The following is a 13,414-nucleotide window of genomic DNA, read 5'->3' as shown; positions in this document are numbered from 1 at the left end:
CAGATATATAAGCCTCACTTGCCTAGTTTCCAATAGACATCACAACCTCTGAGGATTCCTGCCATAGATGTGGACGAAATGTTGGGAGAGAATGCTTCTGGAACATGGCCATACAGCTTGGGAAAACCCAGTCTTCAGTCTCCTATGTAGGTCAAACAATGCTCACCAAAGCACAGCTCCCGGGATATAGCATTGAGCCGTGTCAGCTAAGGTGGTGTCAAAACTGCATTAATAGAGGGAGCCCAACGGGAAACCCCGGCTCTTTATTTATATTTATTTTGAGGGTGCGTCCCCTTTAAGGCTGGCCCCGCCCCCTGCCTTTCCCAACGCAGGCCCCGCCCCGTGGAGCCCGACACGCCGAGCCGATGGCGAAGCCCCCCTCTTTAATTGAGGCTGTCAGGCTGAGCTCGCGACGGAGCCGGAGGAAGCAGAAGCAGCACAAGTAGAAAAGAAGGAAGGAAAGGGAAAGAAAGGCAAGGGAGAGGCGCCCAGAAGCCCCGCCGGGAGGACGAAGAAGAAGGAGCGGCAGCGGAGGCGTTCTCTCTCTCTCTCCCGCTTAAAGCAAGCAACTCTTTCGGGAACGGCTTTCCCGGCGTCTCGGCGTCTCTTTTGCCGGGGAGGGGGGAGGCAGGGGGGGCGAGGGTCCCGATGAAAAACCACCTTTTGGGCACCAGCAGCGGGAGCAGCCCGGTCCCGGCGATGGCCTCCCCGGCGCCGTGGAAGAGCGCGGCGTGGCTGCAGGAGGAGCTGGAGTCCGGCGGGGGCAGCGCGCTGCTGCTCCTCGACTGCCGCCCGCACGAGCTCTTCGAGTCCTCGCACATCGAGCGCGCCATCAACCTGGCCATCCCGGGCCTCATGCTGCGCCGCCTCAAGAAGGGCAACCTGCCCATCCGCTCCATCATCCCCAGCCACGAAGACAAGGAGCGCTTCGCCCGCCGCTGCAAGGCCGACACCGTGCTGCTCTACGACGAGGCCGGCGCCGCCCCCGAGTGGGGCGCCCTCCACGAGAACGGCAACGGCACCCACGGCGGGAGCCCGGCCTCCGGCGCCTCCGTCCTCGGCCTCCTCCTCCAGAAGCTCCGCGACGACGGCTGCAAGGCCTTCTACCTCAAAGGTAACGAGGAGGGTAGCCCGGGCTCCCTAGTAACGCCTTACTCTCCCGTCCCTTCCCATGTTCTTCCCAGCTGCGGACCTGATCGTCCAATCTGTGGCTGTCCCGCTCCCTTTCTACAAGGAATTGCCGCCTAACGCGTTCCCCTCCCGTTCCCCTCTGACGCGTTACTCTCCCGGTCCTTCCGCGTTCCCATGCTCTTTCTCTTCCCAATTGCCGACCGGATCTTTCAATCCGAGTCTCCCCCTCCCCTTCTCCTTGGAATTGGGCAAACGCGTTACTCTCCCGTTCCCCTCTGACGCGTTACTCTCCCGGTCCTTCCGCGTTGCCCTGCTGTTTCTCTTCCCAGTTGCAGTCTGCCTCTGTCCCTCTCCCTTTCTTCATGGAATTGGAGCCTAACGCGTTACCTTCCCGTTCCCGTCTAACACGTTACTCTCCCGTTCTTTCCGCTTTTCCATATTTTTTCTCTTCCCAATTTTACAGCGGATCTTCTAAACAGCTTCTGTCCCGCTCCCTTTCTCCGTGGAATTGGCGCCTAACGCGTTACCCTCTCGTGCCCCTCCTGACGCGTTACTCTCCCGTTCCTTCCGCGTTACCATGCTCTTTCTCTTCCCAATTGTGGATCTTCCCATTTACATCTGTCTCTCTCCCTTTCGCCATGGAATTGGCGCCGAACGCGTTATTCTCCCGTTCCCGCTTAACGCGTTACTCTCCCATACTTTTCCCCTTCTCCCGCATTTCCGCGCTGCTCTCCCTTACAGTGAACTGGATCTTTCCAGTTTTCGTTCTCCCCTCTCCCTTTATCCACTTCCTACAGATTTGGGGGAAAGGAGCAAGCCTTGGGGCCTCTTCTCTAAGGGCCCTTTTCCCTCACAGCCATATAACCCAGAATATGAAGGCAGAAAACCTCACAATATCTGCTTTGAATTGGGTTATCTGAGCCCATACTGACATGTATCCCATTTCGAAGCAGAAGATGTGGAGTTTTATTCAACTGTGTGGAAGGGGCCTTAGAAGAACTGTCACCCGTTCCTTCCTCGTTACACTCTCCCTGTTCTTTCTCCTCTTTCTTGGCGCTTCCTTCCCTCTCTCTCCCTTTCACTTCCTGAAGATTTCGGGATAATGAGGAGGAGGAAGGGAAGCTGTTCTCCCTCCTCCAAAGGCACACATGGGAAAAGGAAGGACTGAATTCCAGCAAAGTAAACCTCTGAGCCAGGCAAAGGATTTCCAAAACGGGGTCTTTTTTCAATTAGTGGGGGTTTTAATGCTCTGGTTTCAATCTTACTAGGGCTTCCTTCCTCCCTCCTTTTTTTTCAGTATATTGTTTTGTTCTTTCAAAATGGTTCCATGTGTTGAGCGTAAGGAGAGAGGCCGGAGGGGCTCCAGGGCTGCCTTTCTTCCTTCCTTCCTTGTTTAGCACAAGCATGGGCCAAGTTGGGTCCTCTGGGGGCTTTGGACTTCAACTCCCACCATTCCTGACAGCCTCAGGCCCCTTCCTTTAAGCGGCGAGGGGGAAAAGGAAAGGGCCTGAGGCTGTCAGGAATGGTGGGAGTTGAAGTCCAAAGCCCCTGGAGGACCCAACTTGGCCGATACCTGGCTTAGCAAATCCTTAGCCACAACAATAACACTGGCGACCATAATATCTGCCGCAACTTAACTCGCAGTCTGGGTTTGTAGCAGTCCTTTCCTGTACAAAGTGCATGGAGCGAGCAGGGAAAAGAGATGCCAGCATTATTATTATTATTAACAGGGTTGCTGTGAGTTTTCCGCACTGTACGGCCATGTTCTAGAAGCATTCTCTCCTGTCATTTCGCCCACATCGTTGGCAGGCAGAGGTTGTGAGGTCTGTTGGAAAACTAGGACAAGCGGGGTTTATATATCTGTGGAAAAGTCCAGGGTGGGAGAAAGAACTCTCTTGCCTGTTAATGTTGCAATGAATCGCCTTGAGTATAATTGAAAAGCCTTGCCGCTTCAAGGCCTGGCTGCTTCCTGCCTGGGGGAAATCCTTTGTTAGCTGGCCCATTGACTGCTTGAGGCAAGTGTGAATGTTGCAGTTGGCCATCTTGATTGGCGTTGAATGGCCTTGCAGCTTCAAGGCCTGGCTGATTCCTGCCTGGGGGAAATCCTTTGTTAGCTGGCCCTGATTGAATTCCTCTGTTTTCAGACTATTGTTCTTTATTTACTGTCCTGATTTTAGCGTTTTTTTTAAAAGACTGGTAGCCAGATTTTGTTCATTTTTCATGCTTTTCTCCTTTGTGTTGAAATTGTCCACATGCTTGTGGATTTCACATAATGTAGCCTGACATGGTGGTTGTTAGAGTGGTCCAGTATTTCTGTGTTCTCAAATAATATGCTGTGTCCAAGTTGGTTCATCAGGTGCTCTGCTATGGCTGATTTCTCTGGTTGAGTTAGTCTGCACTGCCTTTCATTTTCCAATGATTTTGGCCATGAAAACCTTCGACAACACATTATTATTATTTATAGGATGTTTTTATCTTGGGAATCAAGACTCAAAGCAATTAATGGCTCTAACTTTCAGGGCCTCCCTTGTCCCAGAATTTTGCTTTAACACCCCCCCCCCCCCCAATTTGGTGGCCATTCTGTAATTTATTCTAATGCTGTTTGCCATTCCTTGCCTTTTGGGGGGGGGGGCTGAGTTAGAGCAGTCGAGGAATCACTTGTGTGTGTTGAGACTACTTTGAGAGACCTCTGTGTGACATTTCACCTGTAGATCCGCTAACTTTTTGGCCATGAGTTGAGCTAGTGGGCCTCTCTGGCCCATTCTGTTTCTGTCCTCTTACTTTCCATTTGTGAATAAATGCCTTAATTCATCAAAACTCTCCATTCAGTTTTCCTGAAGCGATGGGTGTCCTCCCTTTCACAAGGAACATTGCTCTGAGTGCTTTGCATTTCTCTCTCTGTGGTTAGTCACTGGGCGGCAGGATTGAGGCAGAAATAGCAGGCAAGACCCAGCCAAGCCAAGCGGTTACTTTTAGCACAATATGTATATTAAAAACATTCAGTGACAGGAGGAAAAGGAAGTCTTGGGCAATAGGTAGTGGGCTGTGCAAAAAAGACGAAGCTGACCTTAGGGCTTCTGGGCTTTCCTATGACTTTTTTTTTTTTGGAGAGGGTGGCTGGATTTACACAACGATGTGGTGGAAGTTGCTTCAACCTTCGTGACTCAGTGCAGTATCCATCCTCTTTAGTTCTCAGAGACACTTCTCATGAATTTTTAGTGTGCTCTGTGACCTGAACTCTGTTCTTGTGCTAGTTCTCCTCTTTCTGGACCATCCCCTAAAAACGGAGGAAGGAGTTTAAACTATGGCTTTTCTTTCCTTTTGCTTTTTTTTTGGTGGGAAATGTTTCCAATTAAAATTCCAAAATGGCTTCTCCATATTGTCTTTCTCTTTCAGGAGAGGGCGAGGGGGCCTGTTTCCCCCTTTCCTCGATGTCAAGGGCTGTGACCTTATTCCCTTGAGTTTCCAGCAGACTTTGTTTATCAGATGGCCAACATGATGCCTAAATGCCTGTTAATCTCTCCTTTAATGGTCAGCTGAAAGACGGAGACCCAAAAAGATAAAAAATATCAACAGGCAGAACTCAGTTCTGACTTATCTTTGGGCATCAAAGAGCCATGAGTTTACTTAAAACCACAGGCAGGAAGTTTCTTAACTTGTGGACTGCATAGCTACTGTTTTGTTTTTATTTTCCTACTACGGATGTTGCAATTGATTCAGAACAGTGCCCTTGTAGTTCTCTTTTTAAAAAGGAAACTTCGGCTGTGGTCTGTCCTCTCCTCCCTTTCCCCAGCAGACTTCATGCCTTCCCCATATGTTGAGCAATATCTTTGACTAACTCAGATAAATTAGTGTTTTCTGTATCTTCAGTTAACTGAAATATTCAGTTAGTAAAGAGCTGTGTGTTAGTAATTCAAGGAAAAGTGAAACAGTGTTCCTATTACTCCTTTTCAGCAGGGCTCCTATGCTTTTAGTAGCTGTCTACAGGCAGCCATTCATCAGGTGAAGCTTTTCATAACTCTGTTGCTTATTCATAACAGCACAGTTGAGGTACAAAAGGGTAGAGCCACTGAATGTGACCCACACTGCCATCTCATGTCATGAAGCTGTCAGAAAACATGGGAGCTCTTCTAAGGGTGCATCCTAAACTGTAGAATTAATGCAGTTTGACAACACTTGAACTGCCATGGCTCAGTGCTATCGGATCATTGGAGCTGTAGCTTTACAGGGTCTTTATCCCTTTTTGCCAAAGAGGGCTGGTGCCTCACCAAACTACAAGTCCCAGGATTCCATAGCATTGAACCATGGCAATCAAAGTGGAGTCAAATAGCATTCCTTTTGCAGTGTAGATACATCCCAAGATGGAGTTGTTGAGACCTTAATTTTGCCTTCTTTTTTCCCTTCAAATCAAACACACATGGCATGTGTTAAACTAGTGTTTACGTGTTCCTCCTAAAATAAGTGTGAGGAGGAGGTGATGGTAGTAGTGGTGGGGAAGATATTGTAGTTTAGTATTCTTTCTGACATACCAAGTTTCTGTACACAGAGTTGTTGTGGGGTTTTTTTTTTTTTTTTGCCTGAGCGGAGTACTTGTTTGTGCCGGCTATCTTTTAAAATAAGATTTCAAACTATGTTTTAGGGCAATATCAGAAAACCATGTACAAGCTTTTGAGTTCTCCAGAACTTGTCATCAGGCTAGGTGTTAAATACAACAGGATGGAGGAAGGAAGAATCTGTCTGATGCCATGGAGTCGGCATTCTGACACTGTCATAAGGAAGACGTGAAAGGAGGCAGCAGACATTCTAATTAGGCTCTCCTAAAAGTTAAGCCCATTTCATAATCTGCACCTAAGGCTGCTAGGATGAACCTGGGGTTTATGTTATGAGGAAGCACACAATAGCTGCCCCCTTTCAATTTTGTTAACATAGAAAATCTAGCCATTAGATCTCTGTAAATTCTTGGTACTCTCATACTTTAAAAATAACTAATTTCAAGTGTCAAGGGAAGGGAAGAGAACTCCAACGCAGTTTAGTCAACTGAAGTTATCATGGATCTGAGTATAAACTGTAGCATTCCCTTGAATGTTTTTTTTTTATATTGGTTCTGCTGGAGCCTGCCCCATGCATTAATAGCTGTTTAATCTGCAAAAACTAGGAAACAGTCATGTTCAGCTTCAGGCTGAGAAAAACTTTCACTTGTTGGTTTTAAATTGCTCTCTCAAGGTACAGGAACAGGCCAGGCCTGTTTGGGGTGAGTTTTTACCTGTAATAATAAATACTACTGAAAAGAGAATTGAGAAAACCAGGTAACACTCCCATGACTTATTCCTGGGTAGCCAAATATATGACTGTGCTCTCATTTATCTTTAGGGCTTTTCATTTGATACCCTTATTCTTGGAGTTTGGAAAAACCTTTTTTTTATTACAAGCTCAAGAATGATGCTGGTTGGCAGAAAGTTACTTTCTGAACTACCAAGTCTGGGGTTACTCAGCCAGCATGAATATTGGCTGTGCTGGTGGATGTGATTTTGGGTCCAAGCAAGTGACTATGTCTTCACTAGGAGCAGGTGCCATTATTAGCAGTGGACTGCATTCAAAATAAAGAACTCAGGGAGGTTGGCAATTTAACATCTTATAGATGAGAAAGAAAGAAATGCTAAAACATGAAAGTTCTCCCTGGTAATGTTTATGTTTGGATGTCTGTAGCTTTTAAGCTGCCGTGACATTAAAATACATTGTCTCTTCACTTCCACAGGTGGATTCAACAAATTTCAGACAGAATACTCAGAGCATTGTGAGACCAGTCTCGACACTTCTTCTCCTACCAACTCTCCTCCTGCCTCTGTCCTTGGTCTGGGAGGGCTGAGGATCAGCTCGGATTGCTCCGATGGGGAGTCTGACCGGGAGCCTAGCAGTGCCACCGAGTCGGACGGGAGCCCCATTCCAAACAACCAGCCAGCCTTTCCTGTCCAGATTCTTCCCTATTTGTATCTGGGTTGTGCCAAAGATTCCAGCAACTTGGATGTCTTGGGCAAATATGGCATCAAGTACATCCTGAACGTTACTCCCAACCTTCCCAACATGTTTGAGCATGACGGAGAATTCAAGTACAAACAGATTCCCATCTCGGATCACTGGAGTCAGAATCTCTCCCAATTCTTTCCGGAGGCCATTGCTTTCATTGGTAGGTGTTGGACATCCTGTTCTTTACAGAACAGCCCCTTCAGCAATTGGTAGTTTTCCATAAGTAGTCTACTGACTTGAGTAACTGTTTATTATTATTGACATAGTGTAGATTAATTTGCCCAATTTCATAAATTTTAGTGCTTGATAAATGAGGCAGTGATGGGCACCTAAAGGCAACTGACTTTGTCTACAAGCCTTATTCCATTTAAAGATAAATGACTTTACTCCATATGACTGCAGTGGGACAAAGATTATATCCGGTTTATTGTTTGCTTTCTTCCATGGTCTCTGCTGTGTATTTAGTTATAAAACATTCTTGTGAATATTTGGAGTTGGAAAGATTACATCTCAAAACTTTTAGACTTGATTCAGAAGAGTCAAGATTTGTTGGCATTAAGTGGTCTCTTTGCATTGACTATATGCTGCAGTTCCATATTATAGTTATTCATGAGAACTTGCTACAAAATAAATGTCATAATTGGGAGAAGAAGCTGACTTGTCTAAAAGGCAATTTGTCTTTGGGGAAATCAGTAGAGCTGTTATCTCCAAAAGTGTTTACCTCCAGGAAACCTTCCAAGCATTATTTTGCTCTGTAAGCATCTGCTACAGAAGGGCAGAGGTTTCTAGGACTATGTTTTGCAATGTATGTGTCCTTCATGTGGGACACTGCCCTGGCTCATTGGGCCTCACTATCACCCTAAACCAAGTGTCAGCACGTCATCAAAGCTGCCCAGTACATAGCCTTTCTTGTATAAATAGTAAGAGAATGGTGCTGAGCACCCTATCTTCCTATTTTTGCCCTAGTAATGGGCAAAAATACTACTATTATTTAGTATTTTTGCCCCTTTTGCCATACTAATTTTATTAAAATGCTCCTAAGATGGCTTGGGACACAGTTTGGAAACCTCTGAGAATGAGAGAACTTTGGGCTGTGTCTACATGTGTATTTCTGCTTGATAGCTAAAGTTGGAATTGAACATGTGAACTGATATAACAGTCATTAACTCATTTGAATAATGTTTTGAATATGTCTTGATGTTTGAAGTCACCAAGTGACAGATATGCTTGAGAGAATGAATTAGCACCATAAAACGTTACATTAGGACCTTATTATTACTGTTTGTTGATTACCTAAAGTGGTTAAAACTTGATTTACTTAAACAGTTTGGTGCTGTAATTAAAAAGATCTTTGCTAAAGTGAGGGAAATGGTAGCTAGTGAGGGTAGGCAAACACAAAGATGAACCTTTAAAAGTGACTTCAGACCATGAGAGAAGCCACCATCACTTTGAACTGTGCCTATCATCATTGTGTCCAAATGGAAACTTTTTAGGATAATTTTCCCTGTCCTAATTGGCTTTTATGGCCTAGGCATATTTATGACTCCTACATTTATGTGACTATGTCATATATGATAGAACTGATAATATAGTCCTGCATACCTACCATAGAGCTGTTTCATTGTGATAATAACGAAAGTGGACCTGGGTTGAGCACACAGTAAAGCCTGGATATTGTAAAGCTGCTCAGAGTGCTTGCTGACTCTTTCCCTTTCACTTTTTCTGTTGTAAAGTTACATATTCTGAGAAATTACAACCCTGTATCTTAGGTTATATGAAACCCTCACTATACCAGTTTTTTTTTTAAAAAAACAAGGGAAATATCTTTTATGTGTAGATGCATATATACACACACACACACACCAGGTTTTTTTTATCAAAGGTATGCGGACGTAATATGGTATTTAGATAGTGGTTTAGTTAAAAACATCCTTTCTGTGAAAACCACACATTTTGTACTTTGGGTATTTTAATAACAGGAAACTATTATCTCAGTTACTCACTTTAAACAAAAAAAACCCCAAACAAACTCCTGGATACCAGGATATTTGGGGGTAAATATTTTTGCTTGAGACTTAACAATAGCAAACCATCCTTGTCAGGTGGCACGCTGCTTTGTGACTTGTACAGCAATGAGAGCTAAAAGGTCAACCAGTCCAAACTTTATTTCCCTGTTATTACCAGCAATCTAGCTTATTTACAGCCTCTCATCTTTTGCTCTCTGGCTTACATGCTTGGGCTGTAAACTTCTTCAGTCTTAAGCATGTGTACTCTGAAGTAAATCCTATTGAAATTAATGGAATGTAGTTCTGCGTCAATGTGTTTTGAAAATTTGGGGCTTTGTTTGGAACATTGTGCTACAGATCATAACAATGCAATCACAGGCATATTTACTTGGAAGAATGTACTCTAGAGTTTATTGGAGATTAATTCCAGAGAAATATACAAATTGTCTCTGGTGGGACTTTGGCATTTGAACCTTTCTTCTCCCCCAGTGCAATTTTTAGCCTCCAAAGCTTAGTTTCTGCCATGAAGCAATAGCCTGTCATGTTTGAAGATAATTATTAATCATTAATACCATTATTTTTCCTTTAAAAATAACTTAGAGAAAATCAGGGTTCATCAGCTTGCACCTGAAACTGGTTTGACTGTCCAAAAAACTCAAAGCCCTCAGAGCTGACAATTGCCTTTTGTATAAATATTTTGTCAGTGCTGCCATATTTAATTAGCTGCCGCTAGCTAGCTGAACTTTTTTTAAGGCTACAATTAAACCTATTCTTCTCTTATCTGGAATATTAAGATTATTTATGAAATTTTGCAGGCAGAAGCACAATTCTGATTCCCTAAGCAGTTCTTTGTATAATAAAAAGTGCACTTGATTCAATACAACATGAGAATATTGCAGTATTTGAGCTAACCTGATAAATAGAGGTGTCAGCTTAGCTCTGTCTATTTAAGGAAAGATGGCTGCTTCTTTGGTCCAGAGTGCTAAACTTTTCCTTTCTCCTTATTTCAGATGAGGCTCGTTCAAAGAAGTGTGGGATCCTGGTTCACTGCCTCGCTGGTATCAGCAGGTCGGTCACCGTAACTGTGGCCTATTTAATGCAGAAGCTCAACTTGTCCCTGAATGACGCCTATGACTTCGTAAAGAGGAAAAAGTCCAATATCTCACCAAACTTTAACTTCATGGGCCAACTGCTGGACTTTGAAAGGACTTTGGGACTCAACAGTCCATGCGACAACCGCTCACCCGCTGAACAGCTCTACTTCACCACTCCAACTAATCACAACTTGTTCCAGCTGAACCCCTTGGAATCCACATGAAGGAGATATTCTTTGGGTGACGCCAAGTCGTGAATAGCTTCTCTTGAGCATTTCAAATTCCTTAGTGGGGAAGAAAAGTCTTTCCAGTCACTCTTGAAAGAACTGGTTTCCTCAAGCAGAGCTGTCTGATTGCTGCTTTACTGAAAAAAGGTTTATGCCATTTATTAGTATTCTGATGCTAATCAAAATGGGTTCAGAGGAGTTACCTTATCAGAGTTATTTAATGCAGGGGATGGCCTGGCATTATGAACGCAGCTGTTACTGGCAATAACTGCTTTCCTGTCTGTGTGTGTCGAGACTGATGTAATGCACACACAACACACATACACGTGTGTGTGTACACACAGACACACAGGTATCACACGCACATGTAAAAAACATCAACTTGTGTGTGTGTGTATGTTAGCTAATGTGGAGAGCAAAGGAGACTTATGCACTTGGCAACCTTGACCAATAAGTGTTGGCCTAAGACTGTTGTTTTAAAACTGAGTTTACTTTTTTAAAAAAGAGGTAAATCTATACTCTTTATAGAGTTCAAACTCTTTTTAAAGATGTATGTTTCCTGACTGTTTGTACAGACAAGGTTGCAAAACCAGTATTTTATTCTGTTCTTGTTTGATTTCATGTTTTTTAGATAAGTGAGAAAGTAACAAAAAAATCAAATGTTTCTATTGACCAAATGCATTTTGCACACATTGTAAAGCCTTGATATATTTCTGGCATGTTACTGGGTACTTGGCTGGGGAGGGGAGAGATTAAGAGGCAGAAAGAGATCTGTTGCTAATGGTTGTTAGCAATTGGTTGGAGTTCCTCATGACTTATGAGGACTGGTTTGTGACAGTGCCCCTCTCCACCTTGCCCACATTCACAATCTCTTCTGCACTGAATCAGCCAAGGTGACTAAGTGCCAATGTGCTTTTTCTTAAAAAAAACAAACAAAAAAACACCTTTGCCAAAAAAAACCCTCCCAGAAAACACCAACCCCGCAACCCAACCTGCCACCAGTTACCACTCTGTTTGGTGTTACTTGAGATGACATCTCATATCACCATCACCCAGAGCTGGTAGAAGCATGTTTCAAGGCTCTCGGTTGCTGTGTGCAACCTTTTATGACTGTTAACGTCACCCAGCTGGCCTGAAATCATTCCAGCTTCCAAAGCAATGAAAATACTTTCAGTGATGTTGTCATTTATCTTGCACAGTTGATTCTTGTGTGTGTGTATGTATTCGAGGACAGAGTATCAGGGAGGGGTAAAACAATCCTGCTCTTTGAAAATCTTTGGCCAGAGCGGAGACTTTGAAAATGCATAGCCAACTTGTATATGAACCACAAGGAGAAGAGGGCATGGAGCTTATGCTGTTGAGCAAAGGTGAGGGGGAACTCCTGAATTTCTGAGGCCATTGGAGCTTTTTTTTTGAACTGCTTTTTCTAAGTAACTTCTTTGCTGTGCCTTCTACAACAAGAAGACTTGTTTATATTTCTCATTAATGTACAATACTGGAAGAGGGAGAAGTGGTGCTTAATTTTGTGGGATTTTGGGGAGGAGGGCAAGAATGGACATGGAAAAAATAATACTGGCTGCAGTGTAGTCCCTCGTTTTTTCCTGTCTTTCTATTTTCACTCTCAAAATAACTTCTAAAAAGCCACGGAGCCCCCCCCTCCCTCCAAATATTCAGTTTTTATATTTCCCCTATCCCAGTAAATAAATTTCTATGTGGAAGAATGTTTAATTCTGTCACATCATGAAACTGGTGTGTGCGTGTGTACGCGTGTATTTTTGGAGGAAAAAGAAATATTACCAGAATATTGGAATGGTTTCTTTTTGTTGTTGGTATGTTTATTTTTTGTTGTTTATTTTTAAAATGTAACAATGTTGGAGTTGTGGGATCATCAGGGCAGGAGAAAGTGGAGCACTACATGTGGATGAGCAAGCAAATGAGGAATCTCCTAACTGCATCTTACCTCAAGGAGAGCTTTTTTATTTTTCAGGGATTTAGTGCATCTGTATCTTAAGCTGATTTGCATAAAGGCTTCCTGTGCCAATGGTGGTTGTCTTAAAGATGCATCCTCTTCGTACAAATGAGACTTTGTTAGTGAGGAACAACTTTTGCTTTATGTGTTTATGAAGGAAAAATGAGTGGCCCTGTATATCCTGAACCCAAGGTTGGGACTTTGTTTATATTGCAAATAAAAATTATTTTTTCTTTAAAAACCATGTTTGTGGGTTTTGTGTTTTCAAAACACCATGCACACACATAACACACCTTGCTCTGCCAGATAGGCATCCTTTAAAAAAAGAAAATAAAAATATATATTCTCTTCGCATTTAACATGCTACTCTGTATTTGCTTGCCAGTGTTTTTTGTGGCATCAGGTTACACATATAGTTTAATTTTGTAAAGGTCTTGTGGTAGACTCTAGGAAGAAAGCATCTGAATCAGGCTGAAGCATAAAGAATACTTTGAAAGACATGAGCGCCTCTCCTTGGCCAAAACATATTCTTTGGATGGTATGTGCATGAAACAAGTTCCTGGGGAGATCTTGCAGACTACTTTAATGGTGGATATAGATGTGCTATATCGGTTAAATCACTTGGGAGTCTCAGCTGTAAGAAGGGTTCAGCCTTTAAAAATTGCAGCCCAAGTTGATAGGATCTTTGTAGATGGCTAGTACCTTGGCTAATCCAGCTCTCCCAGCGCTTGATCCTTACAGACATGCTAAGCTCCTGACAGAAGTCACTATTTGGGAGGATGGCAGGTGCTTCTGAACCATGACAGGGTCATGACTCTTGCTGCTTCATTCAGCAGGATGAGTATTATTGTGAATGGCACTTGAAATCGCATGTTGGACTGGGAGGGCAGGACGCAACTTCATCTCAAGCGTTCCCTTTTCTACCTGTGCCGAATCCTTTTTGTCAGAAATTCTGTCAACAAG

The 13,414-nt window shown here is 43.7% G+C and overlaps 1 protein-coding gene across 1 annotated transcript; it reads left to right on the top strand.

Annotated features, from left to right (window-relative positions):
- Positions 1-353: 353 nt before the first annotated feature.
- Positions 354-12,692, top strand: dusp7 (dual specificity phosphatase 7). The gene is made up of 3 exons (XM_003217683.4): positions 354-1,114; positions 6,887-7,315; positions 10,172-12,692. The coding sequence occupies exons 1-3, from the start codon at positions 649-651 to the stop codon at positions 10,477-10,479; spliced, it is 1,203 nt and encodes a 400-aa protein (XP_003217731.2). The 5' UTR covers positions 354-648; the 3' UTR covers positions 10,480-12,692.
- Positions 12,693-13,414: the final 722 nt, after the last annotated feature.

Source organism: Anolis carolinensis, chromosome 2 (genome assembly GCF_035594765.1).
Source record: "Anolis carolinensis isolate JA03-04 chromosome 2, rAnoCar3.1.pri, whole genome shotgun sequence".
NCBI lineage: Eukaryota > Metazoa > Chordata > Lepidosauria > Squamata > Dactyloidae > Anolis > Anolis carolinensis.
This window is presented reverse-complemented; position numbering and strand designations above follow the sequence as displayed.